Source organism: Dreissena polymorpha, chromosome 13 (genome assembly GCF_020536995.1).
Source record: "Dreissena polymorpha isolate Duluth1 chromosome 13, UMN_Dpol_1.0, whole genome shotgun sequence".
Taxonomy (NCBI): domain Eukaryota; kingdom Metazoa; phylum Mollusca; class Bivalvia; order Myida; family Dreissenidae; genus Dreissena; species Dreissena polymorpha.
In genome coordinates, this window is record NC_068367.1 from 13,081,311 (window position 1) to 13,107,313 (window position 26,003).

The 26,003-nt window shown below is 36.7% G+C and overlaps 1 protein-coding gene across 2 annotated transcripts in view; it reads right to left on the bottom strand.

Annotated features, from left to right (window-relative positions):
• The window catches only part of LOC127855223 (glycylpeptide N-tetradecanoyltransferase-like), a 65,144-nt gene that overhangs the window by 21,358 nt on the left and 17,783 nt on the right, over positions 1-26,003 (bottom strand). For both annotated transcript variants that reach the window (XR_008037407.1, XM_052390639.1), the window contains exons 2-6: positions 19,861-20,044; positions 17,997-18,137; positions 15,108-15,249; positions 3,390-3,514; positions 2,263-2,354 (exon numbers count right to left, since the gene is read on the bottom strand). Coding sequence is in view for 1 of the 2 variants with exons in the window: in XM_052390639.1 (XP_052246599.1) it covers positions 2,263-2,354; positions 3,390-3,514; positions 15,108-15,249; positions 17,997-18,137; positions 19,861-20,044 (684 nt within the window). In the remaining variant the exon portion in view is untranslated. The remainder of the gene's footprint in view (positions 1-2,262; positions 2,355-3,389; positions 3,515-15,107; positions 15,250-17,996; positions 18,138-19,860; positions 20,045-26,003) is intronic.

A 26,003-nucleotide genomic window follows, 5' to 3' on the forward strand; every position in this document is an offset into this window, starting at 1 on the left:
AAACCATGCACATGTTTAACGCTTTCCCCCATAAGAAGCAAAGTGAAAATGGCTTTGCAACCAGCATAAAACCAGAACAGACGGCGAGTAACTCGCAGTCTGTTCAGGTTTTAAGCAATATGCTGCTCATCAGTAACTAAGAGTTGGAAAAATAGCATTTAAAACTTAAAATAGGCCTTTTATCAAATTTAACTTTCTTAGGGACTACAAATGTGTTAAAATACGTATCAAATTGTTAAAGGGTCAAACAACAGGGGTTTTTTTTACTAAAAAAGTGATGCCGAAAGTCGGTGTCTTCCCCTACCATAATTTTTTCCCCTCAAAATACAATTTCCACTCCAAGAATATCATTTTTACCAAAACATATATTTTTTTAGCATTTATTTAAGCTTTAAATCGAATATTGTTAATTTTGATTGCTAAATTATCCATGGCCATACTAGCTCATTTGCGGTGGTCGCGAAAACACGTTAAAAAAAGAAATAAGCGTCTACGGAGTTGGATTAGAACGTGTAGTTTGAGGTTCCTGTTAATTTTTGCAAAGTCATGCGGAACATTTTGCACGTTATAACTGTAAATGCTGACAGAAGAATCCTCAAACTAAACATGCTTACATCGGAGTTGTTAAGCGCATGCTATATAATGTAATGTATAACGGGAAGTCACTCTAAATGTCAATAGTGTTTGTTAACATTTGTTTATGATTTTGACAGAAAACTTCTTTATTGTAATTGGGAAAAATGTCATATAGATTTGATTGGGAATGGGGCTGTTTTTTTTGCTTTGGGAATGCCTCCATTTTCCGGAGGCGCAGACAGTGGTGAAAAACACTCTTGAAACAAGGGCTGTTTGTAAAACAGGCATGCCCCCCATATGGGCTGTCCGTTGAAGTGGCAGCCATTGTGTGAATACGTCTTTTGTCACTGTGACCTTGACCTTTCACCTAGTGACCTGAAAATCAATAGGGGTCATCTGCGAGTCAAGATCAATGTACCTATGAAGTGTCATGATCCTAGGCAAAAGCGTTCTTGAGTTATCATCCGAAAATCATTTTACTATTTCGGGTCACCGTGACCTTGACCTTTGACCTTAAAATCAATAGGGGTCATCTGCGAGTCATGATCAATCTACCTATGAAGTTTCATGATCCTAGGCATATGCGTTCTTGAGTTATCATCCGAAAACCATTTTACTATTTCGGGTCACGGTGACCTTCACCTTTGACCTAGTGACCTCAAAATCAATAGGGGTCATCTGCGAGTCTTGATCAATCTACCCATGAAGTTTCATGATCCTAGGCGTATGCATTCTTGAGTTATCATCCGGAAACCATTTTACTATTTCGGGTCACCGTGACCTTGACCTTTGACCTAGTGACCTCAAAAACAATAGGGGTCATCTGCTAGTCATGATCAATCTACCCATGAAGTTTCATGATCCTAGGCATATGCATTCTTGAGTTATCATCCGGAAACCATTTTACTATTTTGGGTCACCGTGACCTTGACCTTTGACCTAGTGACCTCAAAATCAATAGGGGTCATCTGCAAGTCATGATCAATCTACCCATGAAGTTTCATGATCCTAGGCGTATGCGTTCTTGAGTTATCATCCGGAAACCATTTTACTATTTCGGGTCACCGTTACCTTGACCTTTGACCTAGTGACCTCAAAATCAATAGGGTTCATCTGCGAGTCATGATCAATCTACCTATGAAGTTTCATGATCCTAGGCGTATGCGTTCTTGAGTTATCATCTGGAAGCCACCTGGTGGACGGACCGACATACCGACCGACCGACATGAGCAAAGCAATATACCCCCTCTTCTTCGAAGGGGGGCATAATCAGAGTAGATGAGTTATAGACATTGATTAAAACAGTTTTCATTTTTTCCCCAAATATGTCTTTGTTCGCACTCTATTTTCCCCTTTCACCCAGCATCCAGCGTCTTCCCCTTTTTCTACAAAAAAAACCTTGAACAAGTGAAAGAAGATTCACCTCAAAACACATTTTCTCAATGTGCTTGTGGACATATCATGACTTGTATCATAGGGATGTCAAACAATAGTACTAAAATTGATGTTAAAGATTTGATTTATCTTAATATTTTCAATCAGTGTAATAGTTGCAAAACAGAAACAAACAGTGTTTGGGGGGGGGGGGGTATTTAAAGTTCAGTATGCAAAAGGTAATAATATACTACAATTCCTATTAACAACCAGTCCATGTTAGATTTTTATTGATTTAAATGTAGGACATACCATTGCAAGAATTCGGGCGAGTAGTCAAACCTGAACATGTTGTCATCATCCTCCACATAGTTTTCATTCAGCAAGGTATATAGCTCTTTCAACTGCAATAAAACATGTGACAAACAGGGTTATTAACATATATTTTGATCACTGTAGTCCACCTTTGTTCTTTAATTTCTTTTTGGAAAACAAAGGTTTGTCAGTAAATCTAAATCCAACACTAAATTTTTAGCAAATTGGTTTGATTGGCTCCTATTTTTTGCCCTCAGCTAAGATGAACTTACTTTAATGGAAAACTAAATGTTGTATAAAAGTACTTGATGCATACATGTACATTGAAGATATCAAAGAAACATTTATTATAAATTATGTTCCTTGTTTTCAAAGTAGCCATGTAATGAAAACTGTCTTTCTCCATGGCTGCCATGCTTTTTATCAAATCAGAATAATAAGAAGACTCACTAGAATACCACATCCTAAAGCATCTCATTCTGAGGGTAGAATAAAGTACTGTGACCCCCAATTTCAAGGCACTTTTTTGTATTATCATTGGATAAATGTCCAGCAGAAAATTTTTACCCATACCATTTTCTAAATTAAGACATGCTCCAGGTAAACCAGACTTCATTCAAGACTCAAGTGCATTAAGTGTCTTCCTTGTACACAAGCTTATCTGAGATGAAACGTGCATTAAGCCTAGTTTTCCCTGAGCCCATCTCAAATCTATTCATATATATTTCTCAATTTCAGCTATCAAGACATCTTCACTTAATTTGCATAAACTTATACATGTATTTAGAACGCTGCTATATAAATCATGATAACAAGAGATGTGTTTGTCAGAAACACAATGCCTCCTACTGCGTCGCCATATATTTTACCTTTGACCTTGAATGATGACCTTGACCTTTCACCACTCAAAATGTGCAGATCCAGGAGGTACACATGCATGCCAAATATCAAGTTGCTATCTTCAATATTGCAAAAGTTATGGGCAAAGTTAAAGTTTTCAGATGGACGGACTGACTGACTGACAAGACAGACAGACGGATGGACTGACGGACAGTTCACCTGCTATATGCCACCCTACTGGAGGCATAAAAAGATTCAAGAGCACCATAGCCAGAGTTTCTTACAATGAGAGGGTCCCGTATATCAAGTGTGTCCCACTTGAATCCCGCAGGGAGGGAGTATGAATCCTGTCTTATCTCCGTTGCAGTTTTGTCTGCCTCAATCTCTTCATTCCCATCCACTTTCTCATCTGCAATGATTTCAAACTGATACTCAGTATTCATCTTAACTTTATCTGGGCATTTGTTCATTCAGATTAGCTTCTAAGAACAAGCCCAAAGATTTTTTACTTACCTGACTTCTTGTAACAAAGCATGTTGTAAATGCTGTAAACGGACCAGAAATAAAATGTTTTACCGGTATTTAAAGTATTAATTTATTATTTTGGTATTTAAATGTTATTTTGTTTATTTTTTTAACAGCTACTGCAATTAGTTATAAGTCGACTAATTGTTATTTGTAAATGTTATATTAATTGGTCAAAATCATTTAAACATTTCGACCATTTTATTTATCATTAACAGATGTAAAAACATTTTCACTTTATTTCTGTTATATAAATAACTTATAAACCTTTGGAGACTTAAGTTTAAAATAAATTAGTGTTATTGCCTCACTGTATCAAAAATATATCATTCAATTATTAAAGGTAACATTTATTTTTCCCTAGATTTGGCACCATTTTCAGCAGCCTCAAAATACCCATCTTATTGCAGTTACTTTTAAATTTGATTTTTCTTCAATTGCCTCTCTTGCAAGCAAGGTTTCATATGGAAAACGCCAATGGTTTTCAGGTGAATCACTGATTTTTTTTGTACTAGCTATGTCACCCACAACTGGTATATCTTTGCATGGCCTCGAAAACACATTACCAAATTTAGATTAACAAGAGGGCCATGATGGCCCTGTATCGCTCCACTGTTTTTGTATGTGAAAAAAACGTGCAATGCGCATGGGTTAAAATGTACTCAAGCATGTGACTTTCTCTTTCTATCCCTCATATGGAAAAAGTTACTACCGTGTTAACTAAACAGACTAAAAAGCCCGGGAATTGTTGCACAGGTCCTTTGCTTATAACATAGGTACATTTATCTCTCCAAAAGATATCTTTCTATTTCACATTTTTTTAGATGCTGAAGATCAAATCTATGCATTTGATTTGAAACAGATTCACAAGACCCATATGAATCAAAATGCCTTAACCCTTTACCAAAGGACACATTTTGGACTTTCCCAATTTGAAAGAGGTTGCAGACGACAATTAAATTGTAATGGAATCTGAAGGAAATCGCTATCAGGTAGAGTAGAAATAATTGTCACAATTATTTATAAAGTCGTCAGCTACAAACCTGTAAAATCCTGTTAGTGTTTGGCAAAGGATTAATAATCTCTGGTTCCTTCTTAAGAGCCTTTCACACATTTATAACAAATTCAATAGTAGCATCTTTCTTTGAAAACATCATCTCAAAATATAACAAGGGCTGTTTGTAAAACATGCATGCCCCCCATATGGGCTGTCAGTTGTAGTGGCAGCCTTTGTGTGAATACATTATTTGGCACTGTGACCGTGACCTTTGACCTAAAAATCAATAGGGGTCATCTGCGAGTCATGATCAATGTACCTATGAAGTTTCATGATCCTAGGCGTATTAGCTTTCTTGAGTTATCATCCGGAAACCATTTTACTGTATAAAGTCACCGTGACCTTGACCTTTGACCTAGTGACCTGAATATCAATAGGGGGTCATCTACGAGTCATGAACAAATTTGGTAGAGGACTATTAGATATCAATACATACCAAATTTAGTAGCCCTAGGCTCTATAATTATGAACAAGAAGATTTTTAAAGTTTGCACAAAATGGGCTCAATATAAGCATATGTTCAATTTTGTGACCCCTGGGGAACAGTCAAATCTGATCCCAGGGGCTTAATTTGAACAAACTTGGTAGAGGACTATAAGATGTCATTACATACCAAATTTGGTAGCCCTATGCCATACGGTTATTGACAAGAAGATTTTTAAAGTTTGCACAAAACAGGCCTTATATAAGCAAATTTTCAAATTTTTGACCCCCCGGGGCAGGGTCAAATTTGACCCCAATGGCATAATTTGAAGAAACTTGGTCGAGGACTATAAGATGTCCCTACATACTAAATTTGGTAGCCCTAGGCCCAATGGTTATGGACAAGAAGATTTTTAAAGTTTTCACAAAATAGGCCTTATATAAGCAAATTTTCAATTTTTTGACCCCCCGGGGCAGGGTCAAATTTGACCCCAGGGGCATTATTTGAAGACACTTAGTAGAGGACTATAAGATGTCACTACATACCAAATTTGGGAGCCCTAGGCCCTATGGTTATGGACAAGAAGATTTCTAAAGTTTTCACAAAATAGGCCTTATATAAGCAAATTTTCAATTTTTTGACCCCCCGGGGCAGGGTCAAATTTGACCCCAGGGGCATTATTTGAAGACACTTGGTAGAGGACTATAAGATGTAACTACATACCAAATTTGGTAGCCCTAGGCCCAATGGTTATGGACGAGAAGATTTTTTAAGTTTTCACAAAATAGGCCTTATATAAGCAAATTTTCAGTTTTTTGACCCCCGGGGCAGGGTCAAATTTGACCCCAGGGGCATAATTTGAACAAACTTGGTAAAGGACTATAAGATGTCACTACATACCAAATTTGGTAGCCCTAGGCCCAATGGTTATGGACGAGAAGATTTTGAAAGTTTTCACAAAATAGGCCTTATATAAGCAAATTTTCAATTTTTGACCCCCAGGGGCAGGGTCAAATTTGACCCCAGGAGCATAATTTGAACAAATTCGGAAGAGGTTTACCCCAGGAACATTCCTGAAAAATTTCATCAGAATTGGACCAGTAGTTTAGGAGAAGAAGATGTTTAAAGAAAAAGTTAACGCACGGACAGACGCACGCACGGACACATGCACGCACAATGGACACAGGACCATGACATAAGCCCCGCTGGCCTCTGGCCAGTGGAGCTAAAAAATGAATTTATGTGACTTAAGCAGGAGCCCTGTGGTTACATGACTTACAGTCGATTGGTGTATAACGGATAGCTAAGGACTTCGAGTCTCATTTAAACGTATACACCATGCATTCAGTAATTAAACCATTAAACCTAGATAGACACATGTCTTTCCTATTGAAACATGCCAGCGGTTTTAAATTTCCAAAATACATTATTTGTTTACAGCGCGAATTTCATGGTACACTGATTCAGCCATTATCGGATCGCTTAGGTCTTTATCGGATTACATGTGTATCGTGTTATTTCTTTAAATTTGACACAGCATTTGTAAAAATAATTGCAATATATGTACATTTCCAGAAAGGAAATTCATTTTTGCGTTTAATAAGACCAAGTTTATGGAAATCGCTGCACAATTGATGAAGTAATGGCTGTTTAAAGCGATGCACCCTATATTCGGGCTATATTGAGTTGAATCTATATATAGATTTGATAGTGGAAAATATGTTTTCAGAGAAATCTATTTTTCGTTATAATTTGATTATTTTTCATTAAAAATGATGTTTTCACTTATTAATTTCATAGCCACACGCTAACCACATGTGTATTGGACAACTTCAATTGAGTTTATATTTATTTAAAGACAATCCCCACATTCCTGAATATGGGTCACCACATGTCCGTTATTCACTAAATCCCGAGTTGCAGCTTTCATGCTTATTTTATATGGTACGCATCAATCTGGTTTCTGAGCATTCTTACTTTTGTAAAGGACACATAACACTTAAATATTAGATCAATGAACATTATGTTTACCAAACAAAATCTGCAAAATTCAAGAAACCATTCGTCTGCACTTTTCCTGTCGTCACAAAAACGGTGCGTACATAACGTGACCTTGTTTTGCTTTCGAAAAAAGAAACAGTTGTAAACATTGACCCACATCAACAAAAACATGAATCGACTTAACAATGAAAGGCTTTTTGTATTCAATTCATAGAAAACTATAAATCTTAACATAAATAAAAGTATTTTGCAAAAAACATTTAAGCTATCCGTTACTCACTTAAATCAGCTATACACCAATCGACTGTATTTATTTTTGATAATAGTTGACTATTTCCCACAAATGGCATCTTTTCCTAATGGTCTCTAAAATATATTTTTCAATTAAGGTAGTTCTGAATTAAGTTTGCCCATGAAAGCCAGACCAGGCCATAAAAAAACAAGAGGGCCATGATGGCCCTGTATCGCTCCACTGTTTTTTCATTGCGAAAAAAACGTGCAATGCGCATGGGTTGAAATGTACTCAAGCATGTGACTTTCTCTTTCTATCCCTCGTCCCACTGGGGGTTTAAAGTTGGAAGGGTGAGCATTTTTATATATGGAAAAAGTTACTACCGTGTTAACTAAACAGACTTAAAAGACCGGGAATTGTTGCACAGGTCATTTGCTTATAACGTAGGTACATTTATCTCTCCAAAAGATATTGTCGTTCTTTCTATGTCACATATTTTTAGATGCTGAAGATCAAATCTACGCATTTGATTTGAAACAGATTCACAAGACCCATAGGAATCAAAGTGCCTTAACCCTTTACCAAACGACACATTTTGGACTTTCCCAATTTGAAAGAGGTTGCTGACGTCAATTAAATTAAAATGGAATATGAAGGAAATAATCAGGTAGGGTAGAAATCATTGTGATAAAAGGAGAAATTGCTCATCAACCCAAACATCCCTAAGACCAACAGGCCTGAGAATATTATGATAATCTAAAGATTATTTCTTTATATTTATAAATGTATTTAATTAAGTAATACATTTGACTTCTAAGATCAATTCATTACTTATATTAAGAAAATTATAAAATGGTCGTAAATATATATGGATTGTTGAGCAATTGACAATCATATCCACAATTCATGAGTCACGATTCACAAATGGAACAATCAATCATTAGTTATTAAAAAGCAGCATATACGATAGTTAAGAACATTGCACTTCATTAATTTCAACACCTTCTCTTGGATACAAAGTTTGAGTTTACCGTGCAGTATCATATATTGACTTTTCTTGAAATAATTATGTTCATGGAAGTTGTGTTTTTTAAATCAATAACATATTATTAAACTGGTTTAAACACTACAAACAAGAGGGCCATGATGGCCCTGAATCGCTCAACTGACTCATTAAGATCAGATGAAAACTATGACCTCTATTGTCTACACAATGTTTTTCTATGATTTGACCTAGTGACCTATTTCCTGACTCTAGATGACCCAAATACAATCCCAATCCAGATTTCATCAAGATAAACATTCTGACCACAGTTCATAAATATTGGATGAAAACTGTGACCTCTATTGTCAACACAAGGTTTTTCTATTTATTTGAACTAGATTTTTACCCCAGATGACCCAAATACAATCCCACCCAGATTTCATCAAGAATTCTGACCAAATTTCATAAAGGTTGGATGAAAACTGTGATCTCTAATGTCTACACAAGGTTTTTTTATTATTTGACCTAGTGACCTAGTTTTTGACCCCAGATGACCCAAATAAAATCCCAACCCAGATTTCATCAAGATAAACATTCTGACCAAATTTCATAAAGATTGGATGAAAACTGCGACCTCTATTGTCTACAGAAGGTTGTTCTATTATTTGACCTAGTGACCTTGTTTTTGACCCCAGATGACCCAATTACAATCCCAAACCGGATTTCATCAAAATAAACATTTTGACCAAATTTCATCAAGATTGGATGCAAACTGTGACCTCTACTGTCTACAAAAACAAATTGTTGACGGACGGACGCACAGACACACGCAGGCACGCACAACGGACGCCGGACATCACACGATCACATAAGCTCACCGTGTCACTTCATGACAGGTGACCTAAAAATATGTGTCGGAGATAAACATGAACAGCTGTGGTTAAAATCCCATAGAAACAAGGGCTGTTTGTAAAACATGCATGCCCCCCTATATGGGCTATAAGTTGTAGTAGCAGCCATTGTGTGAATACGTTTTTTGTCACTGTGAATGGTGGTGGTGGTGGTGGTGGTGTAGTAGTAGTAGTAGTAGTAGAAGTAGTAGTAGTAGTAGTAGTAGTAGTAATAGTAGTTGTAGTAGTAGTAGTAGTAGTAGTAGTAGTAGTAGTAGTAGTAGAAGTAGTAGTAGTAGTAGTAGTAGTAGAAGTAGTAGTAGAAGTAGTAGTAGTAGTAGTAGTAGTAGTAGTAGTGGTAGTAGTAGTAGTAGTAGTAGTAGTAGTGGTGGTAAAAGTAGTAGTAGTAGTGGCAGTAGTAGTAGAAGTAGTAATAGTAGACGTGGTGGTGGTTGTGGTGGTGGTGGTGGTGGTAGTAGTACTAGTAGTAGTAGTACTAGTAGTAGTAGTAGTAGTAGTAGTAGTAGTAGTAGTAGTAGTAATAGTAGTAGTAGTAGTAGTGGTAGTAGTAGTAGAAGTAGTAGTAGTAGTAGTAGTAGTAGAAGTAGTAGTAGTAGTAGTAGTAGTAGTAGTAGTAGTAGTAGTAGTAGTAGTAGTAGTAGTAGTAGTAGCAGTAGCAGTAGCAGCATTACAAGACCAATACTTAAGAATGATCAAATGGGAAAAGGTAACATAGCACCAGCAGTAAATATGGGGCTCATTTACAGGTCAGATTTGGAATCTCTGCTGTAAAATGAGATTTTGAATGAATTAAAGGGAGGCAAATCTGTAATAAAAAGAACATGCATAAACCGTAGTTGTTTCCCTTGTTTGAACCATGCTAAATCCTTACAAGTTTGGAAAGAATTGGATGAAAAATTTGGAATTTATTGCATAAACACCATTTTCTCAATTCAAGGGTAGGTAATTCTGTACTTCATGGACCAATAATGCTCATTTTTTGTTGGGTTCGTGTCCTCATTGATATAAAGACACTGTGCAAATTTGGAAAGGATCGGACAAAAAATGTGGAAGATTTTTGAAAGTTTTCACAAAATAGGCAAAAACGAATAAACATGCAAAGTTCAACGAGCTCCTGCGGCCATGTTTTTTGACGAATCAAATTTCTTTGAACAACTTTTTCAGGGGAGCCCTCAAAGGTCATCCCTGTGAAATTTTTTGAAAATCTGATGAGCGGTTTCTGACAAGAAGATTTTTTAAGGTTTTTACCATATATGGTCATGGCGGCCAGCTTGGTTATGCGATCAAATTTTTTTTAACAATTCTTTTGTCCCATGACCTAGGGATGCTCCACATGAAATTTAGTTGAAATTGGCTCAATGGTTTAGTAGAAGAAGATGTTTACAAATTGTTTACGGACGGACGGACGGACGGACGCCGGACGCTGAGTGATCACAATAGCTCACCTCGAGCTATCGCTCAGGTGAGCTAAAAAGACATGAAATTAACATGTCATCCAAAATATTTTCATCCGGATATATGGTCACTTTCGACATATTTAAATAAAACGCGACTTTTTTCAGTTTGTAAGAAAAACATTCGTAACACATTTTCTTACTTCAATGCCTTTGTAAGCAGTCACCATCTGACCTAAAATGGCACTAAATGACAGGGTTTTATCTCATGTTTTCAAGATGTTGATGTTGTTGTTGGTCACAGCCGAACGGCCGCAGTAATCTCCACTGGTAAACGTAATATGTTCAGTTTTGTGAGCCCCGGGGCCGGGTCAAATTTGAGCCCAGGGGAATAATTTGAAAAAATTTGGTAGAGGACTATTAGATATTACTACATACTAAATTAAGTAGCCCTAGGCTCTATAATTAAAAACAAGAAGATTTTTAAATTTTGCACACAATAGGCCTTATTTAAGCACATGTTCATTTTTGTGACCCCTGGGGCAAGGTCAAATTTGTTCCAAGGGGCATAATTTGAACAAACTTAGTAAAAACTATTATGTGTCACTACCTACCGAATTTGGTAGAAATAGGCCCAATGGTTATGGACAAGAGAACTTTTTTAGTTTGCACAAAATGGGCCCAATATAAGCATATGTTCCATTTTGTGACCCCTGGGGAACGGTCAAATTTGATCCCAGGGGCTTAATTTGAACAAACTTGGTAGAGGACTATAAGATGTCATTACATACCAAATTTGGTAGCCCTATGCCATACGGTTATGGACAAGAAGATTTTTAAAGTTTGCACAAAATAGGCCTTATATAAGCAAATTTTCGATTTTTTGACCCCCCAGGACAGGGTCAAATTTTCACCCCAGGGGCATAATTTGAACAAACTTGGTAGAGGACTATTAGATGTCACTACATACCAAATTTGGTAGCCTTAGGCCCAATGGTTATGGACGTAAAGATTTTTAAAGTTTTCACAAAATAGGCCTTATATAAGCAAATTTTCAATTTTTTGACCCCGAGGCAGGGTCAAATTTGACCCCAGGGGTGTAATTTGAACAAACTTGGTAGAGAACTATAAGATGTCACTACATACCAAATTTGGTAGCCCTTGGCCTAATGGTTATGGACAGTTAGATTTTTTAAGTTTTCACAAAATAGGCCTTATATAAGCAAATTTTCGATTTTTTGACCCCCCAGGACAGGGTCAAATTTTCACCCCAGGGGCATAATTTGAACAAACTTGGTAGAGGATTATAAGAAGTCACTACATAGCAAATTTGGTAGCCCTAGGCCCAATGGTTATGGACAAGAAGATTTTTTAAGTTTGCACAAAATAGGCCTTATATAAGCAAATTTTCAATTTTTTAACCCCCCGCGGCAGGGTCAAATTTGACCCCAGGGGCATAATTTGAACAAACTTGGTAGAGGACTATAAGATGTCACTACATAGCAAATTTGGTAGCCCTAGGCCCAATGGTTATGGACAAGAAGATTTTTAAAGTTTTCACAAAATAGGCCTTATATAAGCAAATTTTCAATTTTTTAACCCCAGGGTTCATGCAGATTTTCTTGAATGAAATTCAAGCACTTTTGAAGCACTTTTCAAGGGAAAAAAATCCAAATTCAAGCACTTATTAAGTCCGATATACTGTAAAATGTATATTGATTTAGTATCCAATACTGACAACATTTTTCGCTAAATTGTTACCTTCTTGCTTAACATTCTTTGTGACTTACAACAGTCTGCACTACCCTGATACTGTAACAACTGTTTTAATCAAAAGTAAGATATTTCATTATGATAATTTAGTACCGTAATTGACCAAAAACATTACACATACCAAAACAAAACGCGTTATTTGTATTGAATATGTATTCTAAATGTTCATCTTCTGGTGGCTTTACAACGCTGATTCCCCCATACTAGCCATCTCTATATCTGTTCTGCATACTTAGAATTGGCGTTGTCAATAACCCAAGGGTACTTCAAAAACAACCCTTTCTGTTGACTCCCTTACATTATAAAACCCGTACCGATCCAGTACCTGCTAGTATAAACAGATCGGAACTGTCATAAATTAAATCTGGAAAAAAACTACGACTTCGGACTCATGGAAAAGACATGAAAATATTTATTTTTGTCTTAAGTACAGGCATCATGTACTTAAACAAGCGCCACTCGCTGCGGTGTTCATCTAATTGTGTTCCCTTACCAATATGAACCCCACGATGAGTGTTCAGATCAAATGTCTCAGGGCTGTTTGCCATAAGGCAAACAACCGAATCACCGCAGACCCATAATATATACCGCCGTGTTCATCGTGTTCGCTTAAAATAAAATAATGCAACATAAACGTATTGTATTGATCCCTTTCATTTAAAAGTGATAATGAATAATGTATTTCACACCCATACCCATGACAGTGTTTTTTTGTCTTATAAAACGCCGCATATAAAAGAAAACAGTGTTCGCACCTAGCTGTAGGATACCGCACCTGGAGGAGTGTTAATTGAGTGTTTGATTATTCAATTAACAGTTTGAAGCCAAGGAAAACTCATAACTGATTGTAGTAATCGTATTATCCCGAGTCTCCAGATTCCCCGATGCATACGTTTCAACTGTCTCAATAGCATACATGCAACTTCTCCCATCTTTATCCATTACTCAATAATCCCATATATGCCCTATTTCCATTTGTAAAATCAAATTATGGGTGGGTAATAAAGACGATTAGAGTCATAAACACAAACGTTTGCAATTTTCGAAAGTATCAAATGAATTTCCTCATATGATTCAATATTAAAAATTTGATGAAATAAGCGCCCAATCAAGACAGTTGTATTGGAACATGTATAAATCATTGGACACGGTTTGCACGCATCGTGTACAGCTATTTTAGGTTACAACTTCTACATGAAATAAATGAATTTCTTTGTTTTGATAAAAAGCGCGCGAAGATTGGCGTAGGTCAGATAGGTCGAGCGATCAATATCATCGGATCGATATGACGTGAAATTATCTGAAAGCTTGGAAAAAATGAATCTGTTTTTAACATTTTTAATCGTTGTTATTTCATTTTCAAGCACTTTTCCAGCCAAATTCAAGCACTTTCTAAGCACTTTTCAAGGCTATGGTTAAAAATAAGCACTTTTAAGCACTCCAGATTGTTTTAAAGCACTTTTCAAGATAAACCTTGATTTTCAAGCACTTTTCAAGATCTGTGCGAACCCTGAACCCCCTGGGGCAGGGTCAAATTTGAACAAACTTTGTAGAGGACTATAAGATGTCACTACAAAGAAAATTTGATAGCCCTAGGCCCAATGATTATGGACAAGAAGATTTTTAAAGGTTGCACAAAAAAGCGCGCGAAGATTGGCATAGGTCAGGTAGGTGGAGCGATCAATATCATCGGATCAATATGACCTGAAATTATCTGAAAGCTTGGAAATAATGAATCTGTTTTTTTTACATTTTTAATCGTTGTTATTTCATTTTCAAGCACTTTTCCAGCCAAATTCAAGCACTTTCTAAGCACTTTTCAAGGCTATGGTTAAAAAATAAGCACTTTTAAGCACTCCAGATCGTTTTAAAGCACTTTTCAAGATAAACCTTGATTTTCAAGCACTTTTCAAGATCTGTGCGAACCCTGAACCCCCCGGGCAGAGTCAAATTTGACCCCAGGGGCAAAATTTGAACAAACTTTGTAGAGGACTATAAGATGTCACTACATACTAAATTTGGTAGCCCAATGGTTATGGACAAGAAGATTTTTAAAGTTTGCACAAAAAAGGCCTTATATAAGCAAATTTTCAATTTTTTGACCCCCCGGGGCAGGGTCAAATTTAACCCCAGGGGCTTAATTTGAACAAACTTGGTAGAGGACTATAAGATGTCACTACATAGCAAATTTGGTAGCCCTAGGCCCAATGGTTATGGACAAGAAGATTTTTAAAGTTTGCACAAAATAGGCCTTATATAAGCAAATTTTCAATTTTTTGACCCCCGGGACAGGGTCAAATTTGACCCCAGGGGCATAATTTGAACAAACTTGGTAGAGGACTATAAGATGTCACTACATACTAAATTTGGTAGCCCTAGGCCCAATGGTTATGGACAAGAAGATTTTTAAAGTTTGCACAAAATAGGCCTTATATAAGCAATTTTCAATTTTTTGACCCCCCGGGGCAGGGTCAACGACCCCAGGGGCATAATTTGAACAAGTTTGAAAGAGCTTCACCACATGAACATTCCTGAGATATTTCATCAGAAATGGACCAATAGTTTAGGAAAAAGATGTTTGAAGAAAAAGTTAACGCACGCACGCACTGACGCACACACGACGGACACAGGACCATGACATAAGCCCCGCTGGCCTTTGGTCAGTGCAGCTAAAAAAAAACACGTGGCGGAATGACTTACTGATTTTTGGTACCGGCTGTGTTTCCCAGAACTGGTATCGTTTCTTGGCTGCCTCGTCTAGAGACTTTGGAGCAGCATTGGTTGACATCAGGGACAACAACTCCAAGTCTTTAACTGTCTTCTGAATCTGGGAATTGGTAAACTGAAAATGAGATGATAAATAAAGGATATTTGTTTCTTTCAGTTTGAAAAAGCTTGATATCATCCCTGGAAAATGAAAGTTTTGTTTTTTTCAGTATTTCTCAATCTGTATGCCTGCTAGAGCTCACTCATAGAACACATTTCCCAGGGAAAACCATTTATGAAAGAATTTAAGAATACTGTGACGTTCATCGATTTTTAAATTATGTCCTTAATTCGCAGTTTGCTATATTCAAATGTCATTATTAAAATGATAATAAAGTTGTATGCATGTAACTTCAAATTGATTTATCCCTGTGTAATGAACTTACACTAGGGGGGGGGGGGGTATTCACAAAACAGTATTAAATATATTTTTATATTGATCACCAGATCAATATAAACAAGAGATGATCATGTGTTTGTCAGAAACACAATGCCCCATATTGCGCGGCTTTGAAGCCATTAATTTGACCTTTGACCTTGAAGGATGACCTTGACCTTTCACCACTCAAAACGTGCAGCTCAATGGGATACACATGCATGCCAAATATCAAGTTGCTATCTCTAATATTAACTAGAGCTTTGTCACAGACGTGACGAATACCCCCACATGCCGCATTGACACATAATATTCTGCATGTTGTCTTCACACAAAAAAGCAGACACCATGCTCAATTTTTAAAATGCACTAAGTGACCCCTTGACCTAGTTTTTGACCCAGAAAGGCCCATGTTCTAACTTGGCCTTAAGATCATCTCCATAAAACTTCTGACCAAGTTTGGTGAAGATCGGATGTAAACTTCTTGAATTAGAGAGCGGACACCATGCTGAATGTTAAAAAACGCACTGTGACCCCGTGACCTAGTTTTAGGCCCGGAATGGCCCATGTTCAAACTTGTCCTAGAGATCATTTAGATAAAACTTGTGACCAAGTTTGGTGAGGATTGGATGAAAACTACTTGAATAAGAGAGCGGACAACATGGTGAGGTTTAAAACACACTAAGTGACCCCATGACCTAGTTTTTGACCCGGAATGGCCCATGTTCGAACTTGACCTACACATCCTCTAGTTACAACTTCTGACCAAGTGTGGTGAAGATTGGATTTAATTTACTTGAAATAGAGAGTGGACACCATGCTCAATGTGTAAAACGTACTTAGTGACCCTGTGACCTAGTTATTGATCTGGCATGGCCCATGTTCGAACATGGCCGTCAGATCATCTAGATAAAACTTCTGACCAAATTTGGTGAAGATCGGATGAAAACTACTTAATTAAGAGAGAGGACAACATGCTGAATGTTAAAAAAACCCACTAAGTGACCCCGTGACCTAGTTTTTGACCCAGCAAGGCCCATGTTCGAACATGGCTTTAAGATCATCTAGATACAACTTCTGACCAAGTTTGGTGAAGATCAGATGAAAACTACTTGAATTAGAGAGCGGAAAACATGCTGAATGTTCAAAACGCACTAAGTGACCCTGTGACCTAGTTTTTGACCAGGCAAGGCCCATGTTCGCACTTGGCCTTAAGATCATCTAGATATAACTTCTGACCAAGTTTGGTGAAGATCGGATGAAAACTACTTGAATTAGAAAGCGGACAACATGCTGAATGTTTAAAACGCACTAAGTGACCCCGTGACCTAGTTTTTGACCCGGCAAGGCCCATGTTCGAACTTGGCCTAGACATCATGTAGATACAACTTCTGACCAAGTCTGGTGAAGATCGGATGAAAACTACTTGAATTAGGAACGGACAACATGCTTAATGTTTATAACGCACTAAGTGACCCTGTGACCTAGTTTTTAACCCGGCAAGGCCCATGTTCGAACTTGGCCTAGACATCATGTAGATACAACTTTTGACTTAGTTTGGTGAAGATCGGATACAAACTACTTGAATTAGAGAGCAGACACTTAATACGGACCGACATACAGACCGACAGACCGACCGACCGACAAGTTCACTCCTATATACCCCCCTAAACTTCGTTTGTGGGGGTATAACTAGAGAGCAGACACCATACTAAATCCTTGAAATGCACTAAGTGACCCCGTGACCTAGTTTTTGACATGGCATGACCCATATTCAAACTTGACTTAGATATTGTCTTGATTCAACTTCTGACCAAGTTTCATAAAGATCAGATGAAAACTACTTCAATAAGAGAGCGGACACCATGCTAAATCCTTGAAATGCATTAAGTGACCCCTTGACCTAGTTTTTGACCCGGCATGACCCATATTCGAACTTGACCTAGGTATTGTCTAGATACAACTTCTGACCAAGTTTGGTAAAGATTGGATGAAAACTATTTGAATTAGAGAGCGGATGCGAAAAGTTTGACAGACTGACAGACAGACAGACTGACGGACAGTGCAACAACTATATACCCCCTTTCTTCGAAAGGGGGCATACAAAATTAGAAAGCTGTTAATGAAAAAAATACTTATTTGATTCAGATCAACAACAAAATAACTGCCGTATTTTAAATGCTTGTTTCAAAAGGGTTACATAAAGACATCAAAAACCTGAAGAAACAGGCTTACACTGCCACTCTATATAGCTAAAATGTAGAAATTTTGCGAGAAATTTACATTTGGCAACATTTTTTTCTTTGAGAGACTCATAAAATTCTCAAAATGTGAAGAATTATGGTAAAGTAATATAAAAATATTGTATTTTTTAGCCACAGGCAACCTTAATGTTTTGCTAAATGGGCCCCTGCTTATTTCCATCCCCAATACACTTCAAGTCTCACCATAGTTTCAGGCCCAGTGTTTTTTATGTTGCTAGGAGACTTGGGTCCCCTGCTGTCCCTTTCCTCTGCAGCCCCTATCTCATGTGTAGTGTCCTGCCCCTCTGTGTCAGCCTCCGCGCCAGACCCAGATAGGTAGCTGTCCTGGAACATGGTAAAATATTGCAGTGAAACCAGGGTTCCTGCTGTCGAACGCCATAGCGCCACTGGCGACAAAATAAAAATTCTGGCAACAAATTTCAACAAATGGCAATTTTTCAGAATCCAGATTTTTTCTGCTTAATATTTCCTTAAAATAACGTAAGAGGCTCTGTTTACCTGCCGCTTTACAGCAGTAGTTATGCAATTGATTTCCGCGATGTAAGCGATACTGCTGAAATCAATGGAGCGTGAAGACTGTTGCAAAGTGGCATGTAATGGTGATAATAGCGATGATATGGGATGTTATTAAAAGATATCTTAATTGGTTGTCAGTTTTATTGCTTCAAAGATAAGGCAACATAGAAATATACTGACTTCGCGCTTTAATGCAAAGTGTTTGTTACAGTGTACCAAGCTGATTCAAGACTGTTCATTGACAACCATGACATTCAAAAAGGTATGTATCGATTGTTTTTAGCAAAACCTGTGTTATAGCATGTATAGGAAATAATTGAGCATTTTGCATGTATTGGTTCTATATAAAAGTGACATGATATCTCTGTTTCACTCGTCAAAATGACATGTTCAGAGTGTATAACGCCTTGTAGAAAGTTAAGTTCGATTCTGATAATGATGAGACTCCTTCAAAAATGCAAACCACTATACATTCACCAGCTAACAAAAAAACAAAGACAGTTGTTAATCAGAATGTCTTTTCCTTCAATATGATTTCCAACACAAAATCTATGTTGTGTGAACTCTCATAACTAATCAATTCATTCACTACATATGTACTGTTTTAAAAAAAGGAGAACATTGTTAAGCACATGAAAATCAATTTGACATTTGATGTAACACACGTGTATTTTATTTGACTGTTTTGTGCAATGGGCTCTATGTAGAAGGGCTTATGCTAGAACACATTCATATTATTTATATGCTACAAAATAGTTGAATAATATTAGTATTATATAAATATTATATTTCCATTGTTGTATTTTCAGAAAGCTGCAGAAGCACCCAAACTGTGGCAACATATGCAGGCTGCTAAGAAGTTGTCAATCAACAAGACTTACAGCTTATTAAATGTGCTGTTATTAAATGAACTTGTAAAATGTGCAATTATTACTAATAATACTGTTATTAAACCATTAATAAACATACTGTAAAATGCTCAGTTTTTGTTTGTATTATAATAACATGATCTTCATTGCCCCCAATGTAGCCCCAGTGTGGCGACAACTTTTAGAATTTTGTGAAAGTAAATGGCGACAACTTTTTAAAGCCCAGAGGGAACCCTGTGAAACCAGTGATCTCAGAAACGCTTTGTGGTAGTACAATTTCCTCAACCAGTCTAAACACTTTACTGCTTACTTGCAGGCTGTTTTGGTTTTATGCTCATTGCTGGTTGCATGTAGCCATTTTCAATTTGTTTTTGAGTAGGAAGGGGTTACCCGAATTTGTTTATTATAACTTAAGTTTTAGCCATGTTTTCCAACTCTTATTCTTTTAATACTTCTTGTACAGGAGAAAACAAAGGTAATTTGCATTTACACAAACTAAGAAATTAGTTTTTGTCATGGCAACCAAAGTTTTCTGGATTTTTAATTGTGGTAATAGTCAAGTTTACTTAACAGTTTAAATGACAAAATGAGTGACCAAAAAAGCTAACCCCTGACATTAGCACATCATGCTAGAATCTACCAAAGTCGCAATCTAATTCCACCTGTTTCTTTTTTCCTTCCATATGGTGGTGTGAGTGGCAGTGGTGGTGATGATGATGATGTTCATGGATTTCCTGGTCCTCACTCATTGTCTGACTGTCAGAGTCCCCGCTGGATTTCTCAAAGTCCCTCGGTCGACGCATCTTCTTCTTCCTGCTCTTCTTGACCTTGAGAGATTCTCCAACCCTGAAAATTATTATAATTTTCTTGTAGTTGTATATAAAATTATACTTTTATATTGACCTCTTATTAACGGCTGTTTAGAAAATATAAGGCATTGACCTTGAGTGTCTCTCACCCTGAGCAACATAAATTTAGAATTATTTATTAGAATTTTTTATTTGAATAATTACTGCTTCATTACAGCTTTTTTATGCCCCAGTAAAGTGACATATAGCAGTCAGAGGACTGTCTGTCTGTGCATGCGTCTGGCATTCCATTTTGCGAACTTCTTTCCTTAAGGCTTTCAGATATTGACCTAATATTTGGTGTGTGAATCTACTTACAGATAGTGCGGGTTTCATTCTGGTCCATAGATTTTTGGAAAAGTTATGGGCCCTGAACAGAAATTTCCCCTACAATAACTGTTTTCTTGAGTTTTTTTACGAAACACTTTCTGATATTTTGCTAATTTTTCAGATTTCAGTCTACTTACATGACTACAAATGAAGTGTAAGTTTCATTCGGGTTCATTGATTTTGAGCAAAGTTATGAGCCTTAATTGGACGTAAAAAATCTCTATAATATCTGTTGTCCGTAAATATTTTACAAAACGCTTTCAGATATTAAGCTGATTTTTTGGTATGTGAATCTACCTCATGACTTACAGATGAAGTTTGAGTTTCGACTTAATAATTTTCTCTAGAATGGCTGATGTGCGGCATCAAATCACAGTAGGGTGCATTGTGTTTCACATACACAGGTATTGTTGCTTTTGTTGCAACTCAAAATTTGAGAAGTTTGGTTCTCATTCTTTTTTAATATTTAATATTTTGAATATTTGCAACTCAAATTTTCACAATTTTGAAAAGTTGTGACTCATTTTTTCACATATTGAAGGGCCAAAGGCTGCTGACCAGACAAGGAAAAGTCGTGTGCATATATGTAAGTAAAAGGTATGGTTAAACCTATTTATTTAACATTGACAGACTAATGCTTATTATATGCCAAGACCATTTCCTGGTATAACCAGTACTTTGTATTATTAATATCTTTAGGGGCAAAGTACATAATTTTGGGACCCAGACCTTGATCACCAAGTGGTTAGGCTGACATGAAACCCAAAAGGACATGGTGATCATAGTATATTTCAATTATAGACTAAAATGTAGACACAATTTTTCTTGAGATGTCATAGATGATCAGTGTGAAACTGTTGCATCAGCTTAGCACTTTTTATATCTGATTCAACAAAATGACCTTTATAGTCAAACATTTGTACAGTTTCAATATCTATTGTGTCAATGTTCTTAAAAGTTCATTATAACTGCATTAAATTTGATAAGTATATTTTTGCGCAATATTTAACAGTGTTTCAGTCATCTTTAACATGTACTCTATTGGACAGGCTTATCAAATTCAAGAATTTAAACAGAGCTTAGAGCATGTTTACTTGTAAAACCAGAAACTGACTACAGGGTGGAAAATCATTTGTAGGAATTTGTTCCATAATTCTCTATTTACAAGTTGCAAATTGATTGTGTGTTTTAACGGACAATATTTAGCAAACCAGATTTTGAGACCTCTGGAAAGCCTTTTTTAACCCTTTACCACTTAGATACAGTCAATCTTGTTTTAAGAGACCACTCAAGGGAGTAATCAAAAGTGGTCTCTTAATAAAACGGTCTTTGAATACAAAAGGCCATTCTGGAAGAATGCTTACCCTCAATTTTAATCTATATGAAGGATTATCTCTTTTATCCACAATGATTTTAACTTTTATAATAAAATGAATAAAAACACAATACATAAACAATATTTTACTTATAATGTGTTTTATTTTTCACTTATTATAAATTATCATTTATTATAAATCAATTGTGTGTACATATTTATTTGCAAAAACAACATAGTCAAGGAAATATTTTTCCTAAGAACAAAGAATTTTGCTAAAAATGTGTAACAGTCTACATATACATGTGTACAGCTAAAACTAGAAATAAATGTCAGAAGCCAAAAGCTATGATATATTATCACATGTATTTCTCTTTCCGTTTCTATATTGCGCGTTTTTTTTCACCTGACACATTATTTTCCACGTCTTCAAGCACCTCGGCTTTACGCTTAAGAATGTTCTGAATTTGGGTTTTTCCGACTCCAATCTCGTCTGCGATTTTACGTGCACTTATACTCTTTGACAATTCCAAAACCCGAATTTTCTCGTTCAAGGTTAACACTTTTTGTTTTGACATTTTAATTTCTGCATGTACGCTTAAGGAAATCTAACTCGATTATGATACATAATGAGCTGAAAAAATTAAAACACGTCAATTGAAAACAAACAATCAGACCTGGTTGGAAAATTTATTAAGTAAATAACAATGTGATTGGCTTACAAATATCTACTAATTAGCATTATTACAAATTGGTAATGTACGGATTTCGACAGATGTTGCCGATTAATAGTTTATTTTCCGCACTTCTCAGGAAATGTTTGTCGCGTACAGTGCATTGTTTCTGCACCTGTTATCTATACTCGAAAAATCGGCATTGTCTCATAACGATCCACATAGTAAACTATTTAAGCTGTAGACTGTGCGCAATACGTTCCCCTATTATTCAACTCAATAAATTAATACGCAGTCTACAACAATACCGGTCAGAACCGGTCAACGAGACAAAGCATAATCATAATGGTTGTGAAAACAAAGCAGAGGTGTAACAGTACATCTTATCGGCTTAGATAAAAAATTAACACGGATTTGTCCCTGAAAGATCGATAGATTAACCACTTTTACCTCCTAGTGGTCGCTTAATACAAGATTCGGACATCAAAATACACACAAATCAGCGGTCGCTGGTTGCGTAAGACAAAAGTCGCTTAATACAATATCATTATATAGCGAAAAAGCTCTGTGGGATTTCAAAATGGTCGCATAAGACAAAGGTCGCTTGATACAAGTGGTCGCATCCACAAGATTGACTGTACATATTTTGACGCATTTGTAGTCCCTTAGAAAGTTATATTTAATTCAAGACTTTCCTTACTAGATCCAAGTTTTAAAGGCTTCATTTCCAACCCTTAGATACTGATGAGCAGGAAACAGCATAAAACCTGAACAGCCTGCATGTTACTCACAGGCTGTTCTGATTTTATGCTGTTTGCACATAGCCACTTCCACTTTGCTTTTGTGTGGGAAAGGGTTAATGAATTCAATCAAATTTTTGAGCTACTGTACATAGCCAGTCAAGATGAGCCCTGGATACAGACTGAAGAAATAAATAACATTCACTAATAATTTCAAGCTTCAAGTTGAATTATCTTCAAATCAACTAAAACATTTTTTCATATCCATTATTAATTATGATTTGTGATTGTAGCAATTCCTTTACTTCATAACCATTTAAAGTTAAGGTTAAAGTTTTACCTATAAATAAGATTTGCAACACGTGTCGACTCATAATTGTATTACTTCCTTTCAAAATTAACAACAAAGCCAGTTTGTTTTAAGAAGCATACATGCATTAATATTTCAGAAAAACCCTTCTCAAGTAACAAACTTACTTAGTATTAAGTAGCAAAAACATGAAATTCCTCCTAAATACAAGTTTAAAAGGCCATCCGATATAATTTTTCAAAAATGAATCCTCAAAATATTGCTTTTTCCCCCAATTACATTTATGTCTATGAAACTGTGGCTTTATATAATATGCAGTTATTAAAACATAAATGTTATTTATATTAAATTATTACATACGTGTAATTGTCCATATTGGCTCTTCCTTAATTTGGCAACTATACAAATATCTATACTCTATCCTTTGCCGATATAATTATTATATAAAACCAGTTTTCACCTCAGGCATATAGTTCGAATCCAATATATTGATTTTATTTTAGCATAAATGCAGTGATTGGAGGATTAATAACAAGAGTCATATATATACACAAATATACATATATCAATAATATATACATAATTTTCATTCAAAACTATTATTATAAAGGTTTTGTCATGGTTATGTCTTTATTATTATCTTTATGTAAATAAACAACCAATATATTTAATTCAAACGTTCTAAAAATAATAAAGTATCATTCATTGTGCAAAAATAATTATTTACAGCTAAAATACAATATATGTGAAAGCCCCTTCCCTAATAAACGCCCCACCTCCATTACCAGGGGTGGTGAAATCTCAAAAAACTATACTAGTCCACGGACAACCATTTAGGAAATTTAACTTGTCCGTTGCTGAACTACACTTGTCCGTTAATGTTTATATAAATTATAAACGCATTTATTGATTAATATAAAACAATGTGGAATATACCAAAATGAGTATGATTTGCTAGTTTTGTTTATAGTTGTATTTCAATAGTACATTCATTAAAGCAGTATATTATAAACAATATAGAGACTTTCTAAAACTTTTAATCTTGAAAAGCTAGTGTTAAAACATGTGTTGAACATAAGTACATCGTAATCTTAACAAATTAAACTAATCCAATATGTCGACCTCATCAGACTGAGGCTCTGCGCCGCTACTGGTAGCAATTTGATTATCATCATCTGGTAACCATTGAAAATCTGTGAGCCAAGTTTCTTGAAAAGTTCTGGTGCGTAAACTTAGATCATATTTTTTATCATAATCTTTCTTAGTTTTTTGGGGAGGTGGACTGCTCAAAGCTTCGGGTTTCTGCTCCGTTGTTGAAGATTTAAAAAAACTAAATGTTCCATTTTTACCATTAAAGTCGTCTTAAATAACAAGGTAGACCGTGTTTTGATTAGTGTGTGTGTTGTTGTAGGTTATTTACAGGTCGTTCCCGCGTCTTCACGACTACATTTGGTATCGACCTGCCCCTGTGATGTTTCAGGGGAGACAATCGCAAGATAAATTCTTGTCCGGACGCAGCTCCGCCGTGGAAGTGCAGCAAGCAGCTCTGCCTTTATGGCCACTCTCGTCACCGGCCGTCGTCTTCAACCCCGAGACGGTTTCCCCAGTGCGTTGAGCCCAGTGCGTTGAGCGCACTGAGTACCGCCGCCCCGGGTCCACTCTCTAGGGCCACACCCTCGATGTTCTGATGCCAACACCAGGTCCACCCCGTATGTCCTCCACACTGGTAAGCTCCCTGTCCCGCTCTCTCCAGTCCCTCTCTTGGAAAGTATAGTGTGAAAGCCACACTATCTCCTAGACCCTTGCATACAGAGTGGCTCGGGCCCCTGGTCTTCAAGATCCTGGAGATAGCGAACCCCCGTCGATGTACCAGTCCCTCTCTTGGAAAGAATAGTGTGAAAGCCACACTACCTCCTTGACCCTTGCATACAGAGTGGCTCGGGCCCCCGGTCTTCAAGGTCCTGTATCAGCGATTGACGAGACCGCTGTATCTTCGGGGAGACAGCGAACATAGCAGTGTAGAACACGTCCGGCTCGAGGGTGGCGGACTCAGCTGGATTAGCAGAGCCGCCCGCAGAAGTTCCCTCTATAAGGAAATATGTACAGGTGAGAAGATCTTCTGCGGGTGACTCTCGCCTCGGTCGCGACGCGCACGCTCCAGCTGCTGACCGAGCCGTGTTTTGATTATCTTACTTTGATACTTTTTATTTCAGTCTGATTGTAAAAATAAAGAAACCAGTCTGTACACTGTCTAACGGTCGGGCCGAATGTTTAAAATGCGGCATGCTCCTGGTCTCTTATAGAATAAGGGAGATCACTGCGCAGGAGAGTGCCCGTATTTTAGCTTGATTGCTCCTCAAATAGCACTGACAATGTAATCGCATGTCAACATCCTGTTTTTTAAAACTTAATTACGGCTTTTATACAATGTATTTTTTTGTATACCTGGACCCGACTTTTAACAAACTTGTCCACGGACAACTTAATTGAAAAAAATCAGTTGCCCAGATAAGCAAATGTACGACTCGGGCAACTCGGACATTTGATTTCGCCACCCCTGATTACACATTTTTTTTCCAAAATACATA